Source organism: Mus caroli, chromosome 6 (assembly GCF_900094665.2).
Source record: "Mus caroli chromosome 6, CAROLI_EIJ_v1.1, whole genome shotgun sequence".
Classification (NCBI taxonomy): domain Eukaryota; kingdom Metazoa; phylum Chordata; class Mammalia; order Rodentia; family Muridae; genus Mus; species Mus caroli.
Genome location: NC_034575.1, coordinates 111,132,572 through 111,151,901, shown reverse-complemented (window position 1 = coordinate 111,151,901; position 19,330 = coordinate 111,132,572). Strand labels below are relative to the sequence as shown.

The 19,330-nt window shown below is 41.6% G+C and overlaps 1 protein-coding gene across 5 annotated transcripts in view; it reads left to right on the top strand.

Annotated features, from left to right (window-relative positions):
* Window positions 1-19,330, top strand: part of Tmcc1 (transmembrane and coiled-coil domain family 1) — a 185,370-nt gene that overhangs the window by 147,372 nt on the left and 18,668 nt on the right. For all 5 annotated transcript variants that reach the window (XM_021164597.2, XM_029478750.1, XM_021164598.2 and 2 more), the window contains one exon: window positions 11,501-12,435. In XM_021164597.2, coding sequence (XP_021020256.1) covers window positions 11,501-12,435 — 935 coding nt within the window. The remainder of the gene's footprint in view (window positions 1-11,500; window positions 12,436-19,330) is intronic.

The following is a 19,330-nucleotide window of genomic DNA, read 5'->3' as shown; positions in this document are numbered from 1 at the left end:
AAAAAAGGAAGGAAAAAAAAAAAGAAAAGAAAGAGATAAAAAAGAAAAGCAACTGTGTTCTCCACCAAAAACGTTGTCAGACTGTTTCTTTGTTTTGTTTTTCCAACATGATTTGGAACTTATTCTATAGCCCAGACTGGCTTTCCACCAAAATTCTTCCTGCCTCAGCCTCCCAGTTTCTAGGACTACAGGCATATCTTCACTAAAACTGACAAATGGCTGTTTAAAGATCCTACAGCATTTTTTTTTTATCCTACAGTGCCCTAAAAGCCAAAAAAAGGATTTTGATTGTTAAAACAGGAAGAAAAATTGAAGAAACCAATAAACAAAACAAAACAAAAAACTCAAAAATCAATCATTTCAAAGTTAACTTTTTTAATTTCCTTCCAGTGCTGGAATCAAACTGAAGGCTTTGCTTAAATTAAGCAAGTGCTCTACCACTGAGTTTAACCCAGTCCAAAGTTACTCTCCTTCATGTGCCACACAAGGGAAATCCTCTTAGCCCTGCATTGTAACAGAAACAACAGGAATTACATTGTGGCTCCATTTAACCTCTCACCATACTCTCACTCTGCACTCTACCTCTCTAAATCACTTCTGATTGTTTTGTGTCCCTCCTTTTGCCATTTCCTTAACATTATCTCTTAGTTTTCATTTTAAGGAAAATAATGGAATATCAACATGGAATACACTAGAAAGTAATTGATAGCCTCATAAGATAAAGTTCACAGCAGTGCTTGAGAGGAAGTATAGCATGACTCCAAGTGTTCATTCAGCAGATGTTTAACTTCTGTGTGCTAGGAAAAGGGAATCAAGTTATAAGGAGACAGGAAATCTACCCTTGGAATAGTCACACACCAGTCGGGTAAATCTGAGGCAGGGAAGACTATTTGGAAGAGTTTCTGTCCACAGTGGGAGAGAACTTGAATTAGTTGGCACATTGTTTATAATGGTAGCACAACCTAGAAGTTGCATCATAGTATTTAAGAGAGGTGAAGGAAGAGAAGAGAAGAAAAGAGAAGGGGGTTTATAACATCTTCTTGAAGGAAGGGAGAAAAGGGTATGCTTATAGGCTACAGATTTTGATCTTTCAGAACAGAGGATATCCTCGTTGAAAGCTCAGTGGCTCTCAAGCTAGAGAAAGAATCGGGAAATCAGCGGTGAGTCCTTAAACACCTACTTAGTGCAGTACACAGTTACTGTTTTTTAGAGAAACAAAAGTAATCATAGAATGTGGAAGGCTAACACAGGAGGAATGTTACGAATGTAAGACCAGTTTCCATTACTGTAAGTAAACAAAACACAGAATCCTAACCTCTATGAACTATACATTTTAGTTTCTGATGATAGAAAAATTCATAGAAATATATAAATTCCTAATATACAAGGGTAAAATGTATATATAGAAAACCAAAGTCAAGGGCTGGAATGATGGTTCAGTGGCTGGAGCACCTACTGCTCTCCCAGAGGACAGCAGTTCAGTTCCCAGCACCCACCTGTATATCTAGCTCCAGAGGATCTGATACCTTCTGCCTCTTCAGGCCCCTGCACACCTCCCCCTTCCAACCCCTCCTCCCCTCTCACAGAGGGAGGGAGAGCAGGGGGAGAAAGAAAATAAATTTTACAAAGAAAAGAAAAATGAGGTCAGGATAGAGAAGAGCAAGTATATGGTAGAAATGAAGATTGTGGTTTCCATAGGGTCTTCAGCGTAGAGGTTGCTATTCAGCACGGGGAAGCAAAGCCTTGAAGGTGACATCAAGAATCTGATGGAAGCATAAAGCCTTACTCTAGTTCAGGCTAGCCTGGAATTCTCTGTATAGACCAGACTTCCCTTGAACTTGCAGTGACCCTTTTGTGTCTGCCTCCCTAGTGTTAGGATTATAGGTTGACATCAATTTAGATTACAAATACACTACTCAACTGTAGAGCATCCATCAAAGGACCTAGAGCTGCTGCTTCCACATCCTCACACAGGACTGATTTCCTGCTGACAAAAACTCAGCTACCACCAGTATTTGCCAGGTTTACTTCAAGGCCACTCTTAGGCCTTAAGGGAGCTAAATTGCCTGGCTAGAGATTTAATCTTGTTTTAAGAAAACTTTACAGTATTCTTCACCCTGCCCTCAGTGTATAGGGCCTGTGTTAGACATTGGAAATAGTACAAAAATTTTAAAGAAAAACTCTACAATCCCAGTAGTGACTATACAAACAAATAAGATTACATCTCCTTGAGAACTGGGGAGATGGCTCAGCACTTACCACTAACTAAGCCTGACAACTGAACCTTAAGTTCAGTTCCCAGGATGTACATGGAAGGAGAGAATTGACTCTCAAAAGCTGTCCTTTGACCTCCACACATGTACCATGCTATATTTACCAAAAATAAGTTTAAAATTTTTCAGAATATGTTGGCTCTATGGGGATGCTATTTTTATAGATATTTCCTCTGGGATGAAAAGGAAATTAAGAGGCCTTCTGCTTAAGAAAACTTATTTGACAGGGCTAGAAAGATGAATCAGCTGTTAAGAGCCCCTACTGCTCCTGAAAGAAAGAGAGTTGAGTCCCTAGCACTCAGCAGTGGCTCCCAACCACCTTCAACTCCAGCTGCAGGGGATCCTACACCTGGCCTTCCTTCATGGGTACCTGAATGCATGTGTGCATATAGACACACACATATACATACAAACACATAATTTTTTTTATTTTAAAAGAAAAATTATTTGAGATAGGCATGGTGGTGTACACCTGTAATTCCACCATTTCACAAGCAGAGGCAAGGTGATTAACTAAGATATGAAGCTAGTGTAGTCTACAAAGTGAGTTCTAGCCCACTAAAGACTACATAGTGAGACTGTATCTTAAAAAGAGAAAAGGAGAAGGAAAGAGATGGAAGGAAGGAAGGTCTATTTGATAGATGAGTAGCAGACTTAAAGAGAACGATCCCTCTTCGACAACAAATAGAAAAAGTAACATATATTGAAGATACACAGCAGTGAACTGTTGAACCCCATGTGAATGCCGTTCGAGGGTCAGTTTAGAAACTTGATGCCTGCATGCTAAGAGTATTGATTATAGGAGGAAATGTGGCTCAGTGGGAGAGTGAGTGTTTAGTTGTTCTAGCTTTGAATCCTAATGCAGGTGGAGTAGAGGAGATATTGATCAACTGTCAGAACAAGTACAAAGCATCTATCCACTTCAGAGTGAAGTGCTCACACCAAAAGTCAGAGGTACACAGGAGAGAGCAATCTGGCCAGCTGTACTTATGCTGTTACTGCTATGAGGAAGTGTAGATGGATGGAAAACATGATCCTGAAAAGCTATGTCTTCTAGACTACTGGTTTCGTTGTTTTTGATAGGCATGAAGTGTGAGAGAGTTAATGGCTAAATCCAGCCTCAAAGAGCTGATACTAAATTGAAAGCAAAGCACCCTGTCTCCTAAGACAGGAACTTATGCTCTACGATGTCCTGCCTCACACAGGCAGAAAAACACAAGCCCACATGACCAACCAGAATAGCTTAAGTTTACTGCTTACTAACTATGGAACATATTCCTTTGTGGTTCTTAAATTGAGGCCAAGATTATGAGTCGCTGAAGATTATAATTTGCAAGTTTGGCCAGGCACAGTAACCATAATACCTGTATTTGTTAGCACTGAAGATACTGAAAAAAAGCCGAGCTACATAGTGACTTCCATGCTAGCCTGAAATCAAGTAAGATCTTGTCTTAAAAACAAACAAACAAAAATGCAGATTTGATTTTGGAGGCAATATACTAAAAGTCAAATATTCAACCTTAATCCCTACTCTTAAACCACCACTGCCTCATGAATATGTAAATTAAGCTAATACTCCAATTCTGATTCAAAAGCAAAGCTGTCTCTATCTCTGACATAAAGTATTGGCAGAACTGTGAAACTTGGTCTGCAGGTGTTCAGCATCAGCTCCGACAGGCAGTGGCACAATCTGCCCTATAAAACCTTGCCCTGGAAAAGAGCTATTTTCAGAAGAGACACACTCCTAACAAAGCTGTGTATGTCAGATGAATTGCAAAGACTTCCCCATTTCCATCTGTTTTTTTTTTCTTCATTTCCAAGGACATGATGTGTGTTGTTTAATGTGTAGAATATAAAATTTCCACCAGAACTTGGCATTGAAGATAATGATATGAGTCCAGGATTGGGGGAGGGGGGCTTGACCTTACCTGACCTGCTGGCCAGGTAAGGCGGTAGGAAAAAGTTCCCTTGTTGTTTGCCGTCGGCAGAGATGTAGTACTTGGTGTATTACTCTCAGTTGGCTTTTCTTGAATCATGAAGCATTTCATTCTGTAGAATACGCATTCCAGTAAGTCAGGCACAGGAAGACTAGCTTCTCAAGACAGAAAGGGGCCAGCAAGATGCCTCAGAAGGAAAGGTATCTGGTGCTAAGCCTTCCAATTTGATTTCAAACCCCAGAACCCACATGTAAAAGAAAAGAATCAAATCCCACAAGCTTTTCTCTTATCTCCACACATGTCCCATAGTACACACATATCCACAATCTCAGAGAGAGAGACAGAGACAGACAGATAGAAAGAACTTGAATAAGAAGTAGGTGGTCAGCTGGGCATGGTGGCGTACACCTTTAATCCCAGCACTCAGGAGGCAGAGGCAGGCGGATTTCTGAGTTTGAGTTTGAGGCCAGCCTGGTCTACAAAGTGAGTTCCAGGACAGCCAGGACTACACAGAGAAACCCTGTCTCGAAAAACAAAAAAAAAAAAAAAGAAGTAAGTGGTCTTTAATCACAGCACTCAGGAAGACAGAGGCAGGCGACCCCTGACTTTGAGGGGACAGCCTGGTCTACAGAGTGAGTTTCAAGACAGTCAGGGCTACACAGAGGGACCTTGTCTCAAAACAAACACATAAACAAAAACAAAATAAATAATAAATAAATGTAATTTTAAAATTAAACTTAGAACACTTAACTATGTTTTCAGAGGACCTGAGTGTGGTTCCCAGCATCCACATCGGGCAACTCAACAATCACTTGTACTTCTAGCTCCAGAGGATCGAATGCCACATGTGCATACCCACACATATATACACATTTTCTTGAAACGTAAAATATATATTTTTTAATTCTTAAAGACAGAAAACGCTAAAGAAAGCAAAAACAAAAATTAATTGAGGAGAAAGGGTGTGAGGGTATATATTGAAGTAGATTCTTACCATGTAGCCCTAGCTGGTCTAGAACTGGCTACATAGACCAAGCTAGGCTAGCCTTGAACTTTCAACAGTCCTCCTACCTCACCCTCCTGAGTACTGATATTGTAGATGTGCATCACCATACCCAGCTTGAATAGACCCTCTCAAAGTTATTTTCTTGCAAGGATCAAAGACATACAACAGTAAAAAATAGCTTAGAGATTACTTTTTTATTTTGTGGTGTGTGTGTGTGTATGAGATGAATGTACACATGTGTGTATAGGTGTGGGCTCATGCAGAGACCAGAGCCAGTGATTAGGTGTCCTTTCATTCTCTGCTTTATTCCCATAAGAAAAGGTTTTTTTCACTGAACCTGGAGCCATCCAACAACCCCCTCGCCCCCCAGCCCCACACACACACCCCAACACACAATCCACCTATCTCTGCCCCTACCAGTGCTGGGGTTACGGGTATTCATGCAACCATGCCTGGCTTTTTACATGAATGCTGAAGTCTAAGCTCAGCTTTTCATGATTGTGCTCCAGGCTATTTTTTTGTTAAAACTGGGAACTTTTTTAGCTAATTAAAACTGGTCTATTTGGGAATTTGACTGTCACATAATTGTGATGAAAGATAAGATAATAATTGGGTTTGGTTTCATGATCGGACCTTTACCATAAAAATTATAACATTTGCCAAGAATGAAAGCTGTCTTAATTAGGTTTCTATTGCTGTGAAGAGACACCATGACCAAGGCAGCTCTTATAAAGGAAAACATTTAATTGGGGCTGGCTTACAGTTTCAGAGGTTCAGTCAATTATTTTGTGGGGGGAGAAAGGCAGGGGGTGGTGTCAAGGCAGGGTTTCTCTGTATAGCCCTGACTGTCCTGGAAATCACTCTGTAAACCAAGCTGGCCTCAAATTTAAAAATCCACCTGTCTCTGTCTGCCTCCCAAGTGCTAGGATTAAAGGTGTGCACCACCACCGCCTGGCAGGTTCAGTCCATCATCATCATGGTGGGAAGTATGGTAGCATGCAGACAGACTTGGTGCTAGAAGAGCCAAGAGTTCTATATCTTGATCAAAGCAACCAGGAGGAGGCAGTCTTCTGAGGCAGCCAGAGGAGAGTCACTTCTGCCCTGGGCAGAGCTTGAGCATAGGACCTCAAAGCCTACCCCACAGTGACACACTTCCCCCAACAAGACCACACCTCCTAATAGTGTCACTTCCCATGAGCCAAGCATATTCAAACCATCACAGTAACACAGCACTTATTAGGCAGAGACATGTGGATATCTGTGAGTTCCAAGCCAACAAGGTCTGCATAATAGGGTGAGAAACAAAAGGTGTGACATTTTTAACCTCGTCCTGTTGGGATCTAGTCTAGGAGCTAAGTTCAAAGCAGTGATCATCTGTCATTTTTATTTCATGCTGTAGGTCTTAGGCATAATCTAACACTCCTCTGGTGTATGCTCTTGTTGGGCTCAAGCCCCAGGACCTCTCTTGGGCCAAGGAGTACTCTTAGTACTTGCTGTGTGTATCCAGTCCCCAATTTAATATATTCAACATCTTTTCAGAACAGTCTTAGGGAAATAAACTGTGAGTGAAAAACTTAAGCTCTGAAAGAACACATGGGCAACCCAGAGTCACAACTGCTGAATTTGGAAAGGTCATAGTGAACTCAAACCATTGTTCTTTGTGCCATGTTCTGGAATATTGCTGTGTGCTATTGTGTCTTCCTGTCTCTGCCTTTTGCCCTTAGATGTTATGTGTGTCTGTCTACCTCTTGTCTGCCCTGCCTAGGATTTCCAAAGTCTTGCTTGTAGCCCAGGCTGGCTTCCACTTAAAAAGCAATCTTTAATATATTTGCAGATGAAAACTTGCAAAGCAGTTAAAAGCTTTGTCGGGTACTGTGCTTTAATTGACTTCCCCCTGTCCCTCATGCATCTTTTCACGTTTTCTTTTAGTTATTTTCTGGTCAGTTAACTCCTACCAGTAGGTAATTTTAGTCTGATTTCTTAGTAGAGAGAAACAAATACATAGAGCAGTGTGACCTGTAGCTGCTGCACAGGAGCCGATTTGCAACTCAGAGCAGCAGAGAAAAATACAGCAGGTGGTTATCTGCTGCCTCCTCCTGTCTGCTGACAGCTGGCGGGGAGATGCCTTCCTGACATTGTGTAGAGCTTATTGTGAGGGTTGTAAGGTTGTTTGACCATGGGCTAAGCCACAAGGCCAATCTCTCTCTCTCTCTCTCTCTCAAGGTTTTTTGAGACAGGGTTTCTCTGTGTAGCCCTGGCTGTCCTGGAACTCACTCTGTAGACCAGGCTGGCATCAAACTCTGAAATCCGCCTGCCTCTGCCTCCCAAGTTCTGGGACTAAAGGTGTGCGCCACCACTGCCCGGCAAGGCCAACTTTCAAAGTGTGACCTTCACTATGGAATTTTACCTTTGTTCTGGATTCTGTGTAGCTTGCTTAGAAGTGAGTATGATCTGGAATCTAATAATGATGAGATCTTTAATAAGAACAGCTCACAAACTATTTCAGTAATAGCCAGTGCCAAAAGCCTGCTCTGCCAGGAGCTACTACAGCACTTTCACACTTATGACTAATCTCATCCTTAAAACAGCCTCCTGGCTGTTCCCTTTCCTTACCATTGAGCAGATTATGGCCCTGTCGGTGCTTCAGGGCAGAGTATGTCAGTCATCTTGCTTTTTCACGTTTATGCCTTTCAAGAAATTCTAGGGCAATCCCACTGCTCAGGAAGTTGAGGCAGGAGGGCTATAAATTTGAGACCAGCTTGGGGATACTACTATCAAAATACTTTATGTTATGTGGCTCAGTGGTTGAGTGGTTGACACAGGGTTTCATCCTCTGTTCCCCCTTTGGTAGAGGTATTTTTTAGTATCACCTTTGAAAACTTTGCTTCACTTGGAACTGAGTTGCCTGGAATGAGTTAGGGATCCAGTTCTGTATGTTACCTATATCCAGCGTCAAAGGAACTGTTTTTTGACTGATAGATTCATTTCTCGAGGCCAGGTATTCATGCTTGGAGAACAGACTTCTCTTTTAGAACTTGGTTCCTGCTCCATTTCTGAATTTCTCCCCTTTTAAAATTGGTACCTTCCCAAATTAGGAGATATGACTAAATATTGCAGTGACTTTCAGTTTCTAATGTCAACTGGCCTGTTACAGGTGTGTTGATGTCTATGTTGGAACCCTTCATAGGAAGACACACTTTCCCTGGGTAGAACAGGAATTAAAGAGAGTCTGTTTTATTTAGTCATTTTATAGAGAAATAGAATTCTAACCAAATGTGATCATTTATAAACATTTATATCATAAAAATTATTGATTTCCTTTTAAATGGTTGAACCTTGATCCTTGTCTCTAACAGTTTTTATTTTATGTGTATAAGTGCTTTACCTTTGTGTTTGTGTACCACATGCATGTCCAGTGCCCTTGTAATGGCACATACTATGACATTATGTAAATGCTAGGAACTGAACTGAGGCCCGCAGCTAGTGCTCTTAACTGTTGAGCTAGCTCACCAGCCTTCTCCAACAGTGTTTTCACCAGTATGATCAATTTCTTTTTTTTTTGTTTTGTTTTGTTTGTTTGTTTGTTTGTTTGTTTGTTTCAAGACAGGGTTTCTCTGTATAGTCCTGGCTGTCCTGGAACTCACTCTGTAGACAAGGCTGGCCTCGAACTCAGAAATCCGCCTGCCTATGCCTCCCAAGTACTGGGATTAAAGGCGTGCACCACCACCGCCCGACTGATCAATTTCTTTTTTGTTGTTGTTTCATGAGAGAGAGGTGGTGGGGGAGGTTAGGACAACTTTATGGGGTCAGTTCTCTCTTTCTTCCATGTGTGTTCCAGGACTAGAAGTCCAGTTCTCAGACTTGACTACAGTATGTATCATTACCCATTGAGCTATCTCCCTAGACCCTGATACAGCTAGTTTGATTTCACAGATTCATAAACTTGAACATGGGGAAAGCTTGGTTGAAAATTCTTCATATCTTCTGTGGAATATATGTGTTCCATATATTCTGTGGCAGATTTTGAGCTTAATTATTGGACATAGATAAGCAGAATGGTATTATGCACTTTAGTTCTAAGATGTTAAATCTTGGGCTGGAGAGATGGCTCAGTGGTTAAGAGCACTGGCTACTCTTCCAGAGGTCCTGAGTTCTATTCCCAGCAACCACATGGTAGCTTATCATCTGTAATGGGATCTGATGCCCTTTTCTTGTATGTCTGAAGGCAGCTACAATGGACTCCTTCCTATGCATAAAATAAATAAATAATACTTCTTTTTAAAAAAATGCATTCCTCCATAGTCTCTGCTTCTGCTCCTGCCTTGGCTTCCCTTGATGAGGGACTGTAACTTGTAAGCTTAGATAAACATTTAATTTAAAAAAAAAAAGTTTAAATCTCATTCAGAAGGAAAATCCAGCAATTGGGAGCTTATGCAGCTAGATTTGCATACACACACACATGCAAATGATTATATAGCAACAACAAAAGAAAGAAATTGCTTATACTGATGAAAGTGGAGAAGGCTGGAGGGATGACTCAACAGTTAGAGCACTAGCTGTGAACCTGGGTTCAGTTCCTATAGAGCAAGATGTTTTCAGAATTCTTACTGTGGCTCTTGATACCTTGTCCATCTGAGATTCTGGCTGCCTCTCCCTTCTACAGTCTCTAACCACTGTGTTCCTCAAAATTGAATCAGTATTGGGGGAATTAATTGAAAAGGCATTATACTAGTCTCTGTCAAGGCTTTCTGTCTCTTGCTGTGTTTCCTAGGCCCAACATTTAGTTACATTGAAATAAGAAGAAAAGAATACTGTTGGCTTTTTGTTCTCCCCCATCCTCCAATATTAGCCATCACACCCAGAGCTTCATGTACTAGGCAAGTACTTCATTACTGAAGTATAGCCCTAGCCAATATGATTAAACTACATATATTTATAAAAGCTCAGAGGTCAGTATAAATCATGCCCAGATGATAAAATGAGGCTCTGTATATCTAAGATGAGAGAGGATACTTTGAGACAACAGGTTAACTATTAGCATTTCCTGGGTATATAAGATAATGAACATGTAGGGGTTGACCTCTGTACAGTTCTTACTGGCACATTGTCATAGGACAAACTATGGAACAGAACCAAGAAAACAGTATTATGACCTTAGTCTACAGATGGCCAAGTTGCAACCTGACCCTCACACTGGGCATTTTTTTATTGCCCTAAGAGGCTATGTTATATTACTACCCTTTCTGCTACTACTCTAAAGAGCAGTTAATAAACTCTTTCTTGGGTCCTGCTCTAAATGACCAAGCCACATACAGGGGCACCCTCCAGTCTCAGCTACCTGCTTTGACATTTAAGTTTAAGCTTTTGCTGGGCAGTAATGGTGCACTCCTTTAATCCCAGCACTCGGGAGGCAGAAGCAGGCGGATTTCTGAGTTCGAGGCCAGCCTGGTCTACAGAGTGAGTTCCAGAATAGCCAGGACTATACAGAGAAATCCTGTCTCGAAAAAAAAACAAAAAACCAACAACAAAAAGTTTAAGCTTTTAAGTCTGAGCAGTTGTCCTTTCTTCCAGTCCTTGTAGTGACTCTCATCCATATGAAAGAGCAGTGTGTGAGCTTTGTAGTTCCTTTCCTAAGGCAAGCTTTTTATTGGGTAAAACACAAAATTTGGGCCCAAAAAGATCTGACCTTCGCCTCTGATTTGTTTAGTCACTTACCTCTCACTGTCCCTATCTATTCCTGCTGTCTTTCTGGGTACACCACAGTTATTTTAATTCAGTAGCATTCAGCAGCATATCCTCTGCCTGTCTTCCACTGCAACAAAATGTCCCAAGGATAGAGAATGACCTCACTACTCTGGGTGTGACTTATGCAAACAAACACTGTGATAACAATTGGATGCTTCTATCCGCATCAACATATCCATTCTTGCTAACCTTTTCCAGAGACCAATTTGTAAGTGTGGCTCAGGATGACTGACTGTGTCTGAGCACTAGAATGGTTTTCATAGTATTACATTGAAAAATGACGTGCTATCTTACATAGATTTGCTTCTGGGCAGAAGTATGCATAGGAATGAGAATTAATTCATGCTCTCAACCAACAAAGGGAGCTTTGTTATTTAAAGAAATCCTGTATAAAGACTAGCCAAGAGGGCAACAGGGCTTTTACAGGACAAGGGGATGTGCAGGTCACCCATCTGTGCTGAGAATTCAGCATAGACATATTTTCAGCACATTGATTCTAGACTGCTTCTAATATCCACCTCTTGTTTTTAAAATGTTAGATCGAGCGTTTGGAAGTAAGCAGCCTCGCCCAGACTTCCAGTGCCGTGGCCTCCAGCACTGATGGCAGCATCCACACAGAGTCTGTGGATGGAATACCAGATCCTCAGCGCACAAAAGCTGCCATTGCACACCTGCAGCAGAAGATCCTAAAGCTCACAGAACAAATCAAGATTGCACAGACAGCCCGAGACGACAACGTTGCTGAGTACTTGAAGCTTGCCAACAGTGCAGACAAGCAGCAGGCAGCTCGAATCAAACAGGTGTTTGAGAAGAAAAACCAGAAATCTGCGCAGACCATTCTCCAGCTGCAAAAGAAGCTTGAGCATTACCACCGGAAGCTCCGTGAGGTGGAACAGAATGGGATTCCCCGACAGCCCAAGGATGTCTTCAGGGACATGCACCAGGGTCTGAAGGATGTGGGTGCAAAGGTGACTGGCTTCAGTGAAGGTGTAGTGGACAGCGTCAAAGGTGGATTTTCCAGCTTCTCCCAGGCTACCCATTCAGCAGCAGGGGCTGTCGTCTCCAAACCCAGAGAGATTGCCTCACTGATTCGGAACAAATTTGGTAGTGCAGACAATATCCCTAACCTGAAAGACTCATTAGAGGAAGGACAAGTGGATGATGGGGGAAAGGCTTTAGGGGTGATTTCAAACTTTCAGTCAAGTCCAAAATATGGTAGTGAGGAAGATTGTTCTAGTGCCACTTCAGGCTCAGTAGGAGCCAACAGTACCACTGGGGGCATTGCTGTGGGAGCATCCAGCTCCAAAACAAACACCCTAGACATGCAGAGCTCAGGGTTTGATGCACTACTGCATGAGATCCAGGAGATCCGGGAAACCCAGGCCAGACTGGAGGAATCCTTCGAGACCCTCAAGGAGCATTATCAGAGGGACTACTCCTTAATAATGCAGACCTTACAGGAAGAGCGGTATAGGTAAGTTATGCAAAATCTAAAGCCTAAGGTATTTGTTCCCTTTTCTTTGAATATGAAAAAGTGAATTTAAAAGATGTCTGTCTCTAAAGTGTTCAGATCTGTCTGTAACAGCCACGGGAGTTTTTCGTCAGTCAGCAAAGCAGTTAAACAACTCCTAGATCACACACAGATGCAACATTTCTTAACTTCTCAGTCTTTTATCCCAGCTTATGACTTAACGCGAAGCTCAAGCTTCTGAGGTATTTCTTGAGTTCACTGGGATGCTGAAGCATAGTCAGCTGAAGCTTTCACTGTACTGGATTGTATTCAGAGCATCTTACTCCTGAGAACTTTGTAAACTTTGTAAAAAGACAACCCAGCCGAAATGAGGTGAACTTTGTATGTATTTGGCCTTAAACATACTTATGTGAGCAATTAGTTTAGAAAATTTAGATTAGAAATAAATCCAGACAAATGTCTGTGATGTTTATAAAGAACTGGCCCATTTGGATGAGAGTAGACAGATATAACATTAAGTCATTCTCCTGCAGTTAGAAAGTGTTCAAAGTGCTCAGAGCTTTTCAGTCAGAATCTATACCAAAGTTCAGAGTGGGTCTGTAGGATGGAGCCCAGGGCCTTATCCATGACCTTCCTTCCTATACTGAGTCTGGGTTTTCACATTGTATCATAGATTCCGGCTAGACCACTCTTAGCAAGTCTCCAAAACCTTGCCCTGTATTCCTAGTATAGAATTAATATCCTCCCCAGAGTAATCACTCAGATCCAAATTTGTGGGACAAACACTGGCAGCCTCATCATGCAGATCAATAAACAGTGTTCTGAGAGCTGCATCTCTGCATATAAAGCCTTACGAGACTTGAGTTTTAGTCTGTCCCAGTTCCTAAGTAGAAGGAATCTCCAGTACTTTACTAAGACATCAGGGTTTGAACAGAGGAAGTCTCTTCCACCTCTTGAAAAGTAAAAGCCATGTTTTAAAACTTTACTTTTATGAGGTGACCTCAGTGTCTGAAGTAAATTGTTCATATTTATCATTTAGCTCTAAAGATAACAACAACATGCTTGCTTCAGATGGTATTTAAAAAAAAATACTAAGCAGCAATCCAGTCTGCCTCCTTTTGCTAATCTTCTTGAATTCTCATTGACACTTTGAGAGGCAGGGTCTGCGACTCAGTTGATAGAGTGCTTCCCTAACATGACTGCATCATAGGATGTCTCTGGAGGTCCAGCACTTGTCCGGAGAAAGCAAGATCAAAAGCACTTGCTGCTCTTCAGGGCACCCAAGTTCAATTCCCAGCACCTACTTCATGTGACTAACAATTACCTGTATTTCCAGCTCCAGGGGTTAGCCATCGTTTGTCTTTTATTGTCTGACATGAGCAAACATGTGGCAGACACATAGATAACACAAAACTACAAATAAAATTTGTTTGTTTGTTTGTTTTTCTTTGGGTTTCTTGTTGTTGGGTGTCTGTTTGTTCGTTTGTTTGTTTTGGAGACAGGGTTTCTCTGTGTAGCCCTCACTGTCCTGGAACTCACTCTGTAGACCAGGCTGGCCTTGAACTCAGAGATCTGCCTCCTAAATGCTGGGACCACCACCACCACCCAGCCTCCTTAAAAAAAAAAAAAAAAAAAATCAAGTTCATCCATAGGAAATTTGGGGACAACCAGGACCACATGAGACCTGATGTTAAAAAATAAAAGTAGAAATTTTAAAAAGAGGGTAGGTAGTGGCAGAGTGTTTACCTGACCACCAAAAAGAGGGTAGGAGTACTACTGGCAAGGTAGTCCAGCAGGTAAAAGCACTAGCTGCCAAAATCTAAGTGCAGCTCCCCTAAGTTGTCATTAGCACCTTTGCATACATGCACCCACACACATACACACTAAATACAATGTAGTGGGTTTTGTTTTGTTTTGTTGTTTTGTTTTTAAAGATTTATTTATTTATTATATGTAAGTACACTGTAGTTGTCTTCAGACATTCCATAGAAGAGGGAGTCAGATCTTGTTACGGATGGTTGTGAGCCACCATGTGGTTGCTGGGATTTGAACTCTGGACCTTCGGAAGAGCAGTCGGGTGCTCTTACCCACTGAGCCATCTCACCAGCCCCAGTCAGTACTCTTAACCACTGAGCCATCTCTCCAGCCCCGTTTTGTTTTTTTATAAAGAAAAAGGCTTGACAATGGTGAAAAAGGAGTAAGTTTAGGAAAGGAAAAAAGGTATATGTATTACTATTTTCATCAGTGTTTTCTATATTTAATAGCCTGGGAAAATAGTGTTTAAGTAGACTGATTAAAATTAAGACACTGGTCCTTTTTTACCATATTAAACCAAAATTCCACTACCATTTCTGTTACTAGCTGGGAAAAAAAGATTAACATCTGTGTAAGGGCTTCCTGCCTATATCATAAAAGTAGCAAAGGCCCTGCAAAAAATTGCTACAACACTGAAATGAAATAGTATGTGAAGCTTGCAAGCCAGTGCTGGCCCCCAATGCTGCAGTGATGTCAGGTAGCCACTGCTGCTGATCCCCAGACCCACCCTCCAGAGGACCTCTGTCCATTATTTAAAAAATTAATTATTATTCCTGTTATTAAATTCCTCTAGGACTTAAAATTCATTTAGAGATTATTTTTTTCAAGTTAGATATTGACCACTGTGAGAAAAGGAGAGCAACACATCTGGAAAAGTCTGCCTTTGTTTGTCTATTAGATTAAGTCCGAGATGGGTCTGTCATCTCCTCTCAGTGCTTTAGGACTGTGTCTCAGCCCCTCATGCACATGAGTGGCACTCTCCCTTTGTTGTACTCTGGGGTCTCTGAGTAGCCAGGTTTCAAGGAATAGAGTAAAGAAGCCTGAACCCTGATGGATCTGAAGGCTCCATTTGAAAAAGCCACAATATGTGACTCCATTTACATATTTATACACACAGACACACTCACACTGACAATTGCCTAAAAACAGCAGTAAAAAGATTGGCCTTCATTGTATGTCTCCATTACAGCAAATACATTTGTTTAACATTGTTCATCTTTTAACAGTTTCACAGAAGTGACACCACTCTTCTCATGAATGAAAACCTGTTTTAGACACCAAAACTTTTCCAATTTTAAGCACTTTTGGAGACATTCTCTAGTAACACTTGACAAAATAACCCAGCTGAGTGATGATAGCTGAGAACAGAAGCAGTCCAGCCAGGAGTGCTCTGGGCTAGCAGGGCTTATGTGGTTATACCTGTCTGCAGAAAATGCTGACAGCTTTTTGTTTGTGTGTTTGTGTTCTAGCTTGTCTTCTTCACATAGTTTCTCTCCATTCCCTACCTGTTCCATGCTACACTATTAGGGAGCTGCCTACAGCAGCCTCTAATTTGTTTTGTACCCCCTTTGGTCTTGCACATGCTAGATAAGTACTCTACCATTAAGCTACACCCCAGCCCATATTTTTATTTCTACTTTGTTGCAAGCTTGGATTGTCTAGGAAGAAAGTACAGGTGATGGGTGAACTGTATGACCAAGAATTAATTAACTTGGACATGGCTGCTGCATTGTCTTTTGTGTTTCTGTGCTTTGTCCTACCAGCACCTGAGCAGGTCAGCAACCAGTGTTTTAGCTTGGATGGTGATGGGGAGGAAGAGGAGGAGGAGGAGGAGGAAGGAGGTGGTGGCGGTGGTGGTAGAGTTGGTAAAACCATCACTTTTAGAATTTGCTGAACTGCTGTGATGCACATTCACTAACCCTCCCAGCAACTTGCAGGTAGGCTGTGTTATCCCATTTTACAGTCAACAAAATTGAGATCCAGTGTGGGGAGGTTTTTTGTTTGGTGAGTTAGCTGTCTGGCTTTTCAATACAGAGTTTCTTTGTATAGTGCTGGCTGTCCTTAAACTCGCTCTGTGTGTACTGGGCTGGCTTGAACTCATAGATCTACTTGCCTCTGCCTCTCAAGTTGCTGGGAATAAATAAAGTCATGTACCACCTCACTAGACCAGTGTGGTTTTTTTGTTTGTTTGTTTTTTAATTTGCTGAAGGTCAACAGCAAAGCCAAGACTTTATCTCACCTAAAATCCAGTGTTCTGTAACAGCACAAGTTGTTTTTCAATCTCAACCCTGGTATCTGTGATTGAATGACCATTGTAATTTTGAAAAGCACTGATGACTGCTCTGGATGCTAGCAGGCTTTCCCAGGTTAGAGTGTGTGTGTGTTTATTAAAAGGTGAATCGCTATTTTGAGTATAATTATAGAATTCTGTGAAAGCTAATACAACCAAAACTAATATAACAGTGTAGGTAGTGAAATCTCCTTGACACCCTGGAGCCCTCTTCCCCTTCAGAGCCATTCTCATCAGTGCCACCACTTGCTTCCACACTTCCACTGTGTTCTGCCCCTGTGAACTGGAGATAGTTTGCTTAACTCTGCCAGTAATCAGATATTCCGGTGCCTCTGTCTCACCCACACACTTGTGCCTGACAGGCTGGGCAGCCATGGTAGCAAAGCCTACATCTGGGCTCTGCTTCACCCTTTGAAAGGAATTAGATGTAAGTCTTTAAGCTTTGCACCAGACCATTTTTTTTAAGTATTTTTCATGTGCATTGGTATTTTGCTACCAATATATCTGGGTTTTTTTCTTGGAGGGGTCAGCTCTTCTGGAACTGGACTTACAGACAATTGTGATGTGCCATATGGGTGCTGGGAATTGAACTCTGGTCCTTTGGAAGAGTAGTCAACGTTCTTAACCACTGAGCCATCTCTCCAACCCCTATATAGGACTTTACATTGAGTGAGATCCGTGAGGAGAAAGGAATGAGGTTTAATAAAGTTTTAAGTGATGAGAGCCCTGTGGACTTCATATTTCCTTATCCAGTTCCCTTTGTCATCTCTCTAAAGTGTTAGTATAGGTTTGCTAGTGGCTCCTGGATTCAAAGCGCTACTCAGAGAAGGGGCTTCTGTATGTGGTTGAACCTGATGACACATGCATGCACTGAGGCCAGAAAAGACAAGTGGTTTCACCATGTCACCCAGGAAATTGCTTCACATGCATGTAGTTACCAGTAGCAACTGAGAGGACTAGGCTTGTTCCCCGAGTCAGTATATTGGTTAACAGACTGGTGAAGGGTAGGCTCAGCTATAGCAAATGCACTGACAGTATGAAGGATAGAAAGCTCTGCTGTAGAACTCCTGGCTGTGTTTGCTGCTGGTATGAGCTGTGTTGTATAGAGTGGGCAGAGGTGTTGATGAGCAGTAGTGCAATTTAAAAAGCTTCTATTTTGAGGGGATTACTATGCTTTGGAGCCAGCTTCTGAGAATATTGGTATTAAGCCCAAGGATATTCTATACCACACTGAGTCACAAGGGCAAAGGGAGAGGGACAAGCAGCATCACATGCAATAGCATTGAGGAACTTGGCTGACCCAGTCAGACCAGGCTCTCCTACACTATGTTATGTAACTTTTATTCGCCTGATGTCATTGTCATCTCTGAGGTTTCCTGCCTCCTCAATCAGCTAACCTAGGCCTAGTCCTGGAATCTTTTAGCCTCTGTACAATCTAATCTAGGCTTTGAATGTTTTCAGCCTCTGAGACTTGCTACTGAATAAGCTCACCCTTTCGAGCTCTTTCTGTCAGGTTCAGCTCAGCTGTTCTGGCTCCAGCTTCTCTCCAAACTGACGAATTCAATCTAACTTCTCTCTCAGGCACTGACTAAATTGCTCTGCTTGGCCTCATACTAACTGACAATCTGTTCTAATCTTCTGGCTCATTCTCTTTTCACCAGTGTCTAGCTTGTTCTCTCTTCAACCTGTCTGTAAAACGTTCCCTTCTCTTTCTCTTCTACACTGTTTCCTCTTATGTTGTCTCTCTTACCTCTCACTTCTTGTGAGAGTTGGGCATACACTATTCTATCAAATCTTTCACTGATTTGTCACTTTGTCTGCCACTCTATTAGATATCACTTAAAAAACATGAGGGTTTCCTTCTACAAACTAAGTTTACCTTCATAATGAGGGATTAAAGGTGTGTGCTAAGGGCCTGTCTGTATTCCAGCCAGAGGGATAAAGGTGGGTGCTAAGACTGAGTCACAACAGAACTGGAAACAGGTTTTTCGAGTAAATAACACAATCTCAGGGTTCACAGTGTGATTTCAATATAACTATGTAAGTGGTGGTTTAAGCATGGTTTCACTGTCGTTGGATATGTTCACATGTAATTGTTTTAACCCCCTTTCAACTGTTAGCTGAAAATTGATCAGCATCTCTAGAGCTGTGGGCTGTACTTAAACAATAACTTTGAAATAGAAGCCAAGATTATTGGAATCAATTTAGCCTTTTGCTTTAAAAGTGTGTATGTAGAGGAGGGTCCTAGTTCAGAGACATTCTTATAAAAGGTAAGACCTGCTGTACAAAGAGATTCCCGGGTGTGTTCTTCCTAGCTTAGTCATTAAAGAGTTATAGAGGAGGAGTATGGAAGGAAAAAAGAAATTAATAATACCTATTAATTAAATCATCAGACCTGGACAAGCTTGCCAGTTCTGATACTTCTAAATTACATGGCCTTGAGTAGATCATACAATTCATTTGAGCTTCAGTTTCTCTGCCTATGCAAGGTGATATTTATTTAAAAGTGTTGTAACCATTATTAAATGGGATGGAAAGGGGAAGGGGGGACCATGTACATGGAAACATCTTAGTAGGGTGCTTGATTTAAGTAGAACTCAGTGTTGAGGGTGTAGATGAATGGTAAAATATATGCTTAGCATATTTGAGGTCCCAAAACCAGTTACCATCAATACCACACACATCACCCCACGCTAGGTGTTCAATAAACCAACTGTGTTTTTTTCCAGGTGTGTCCCGAATTGTTACACAGTTGGCATTGCCTGATATCCAAATTGCCAGAATCCCTATGTA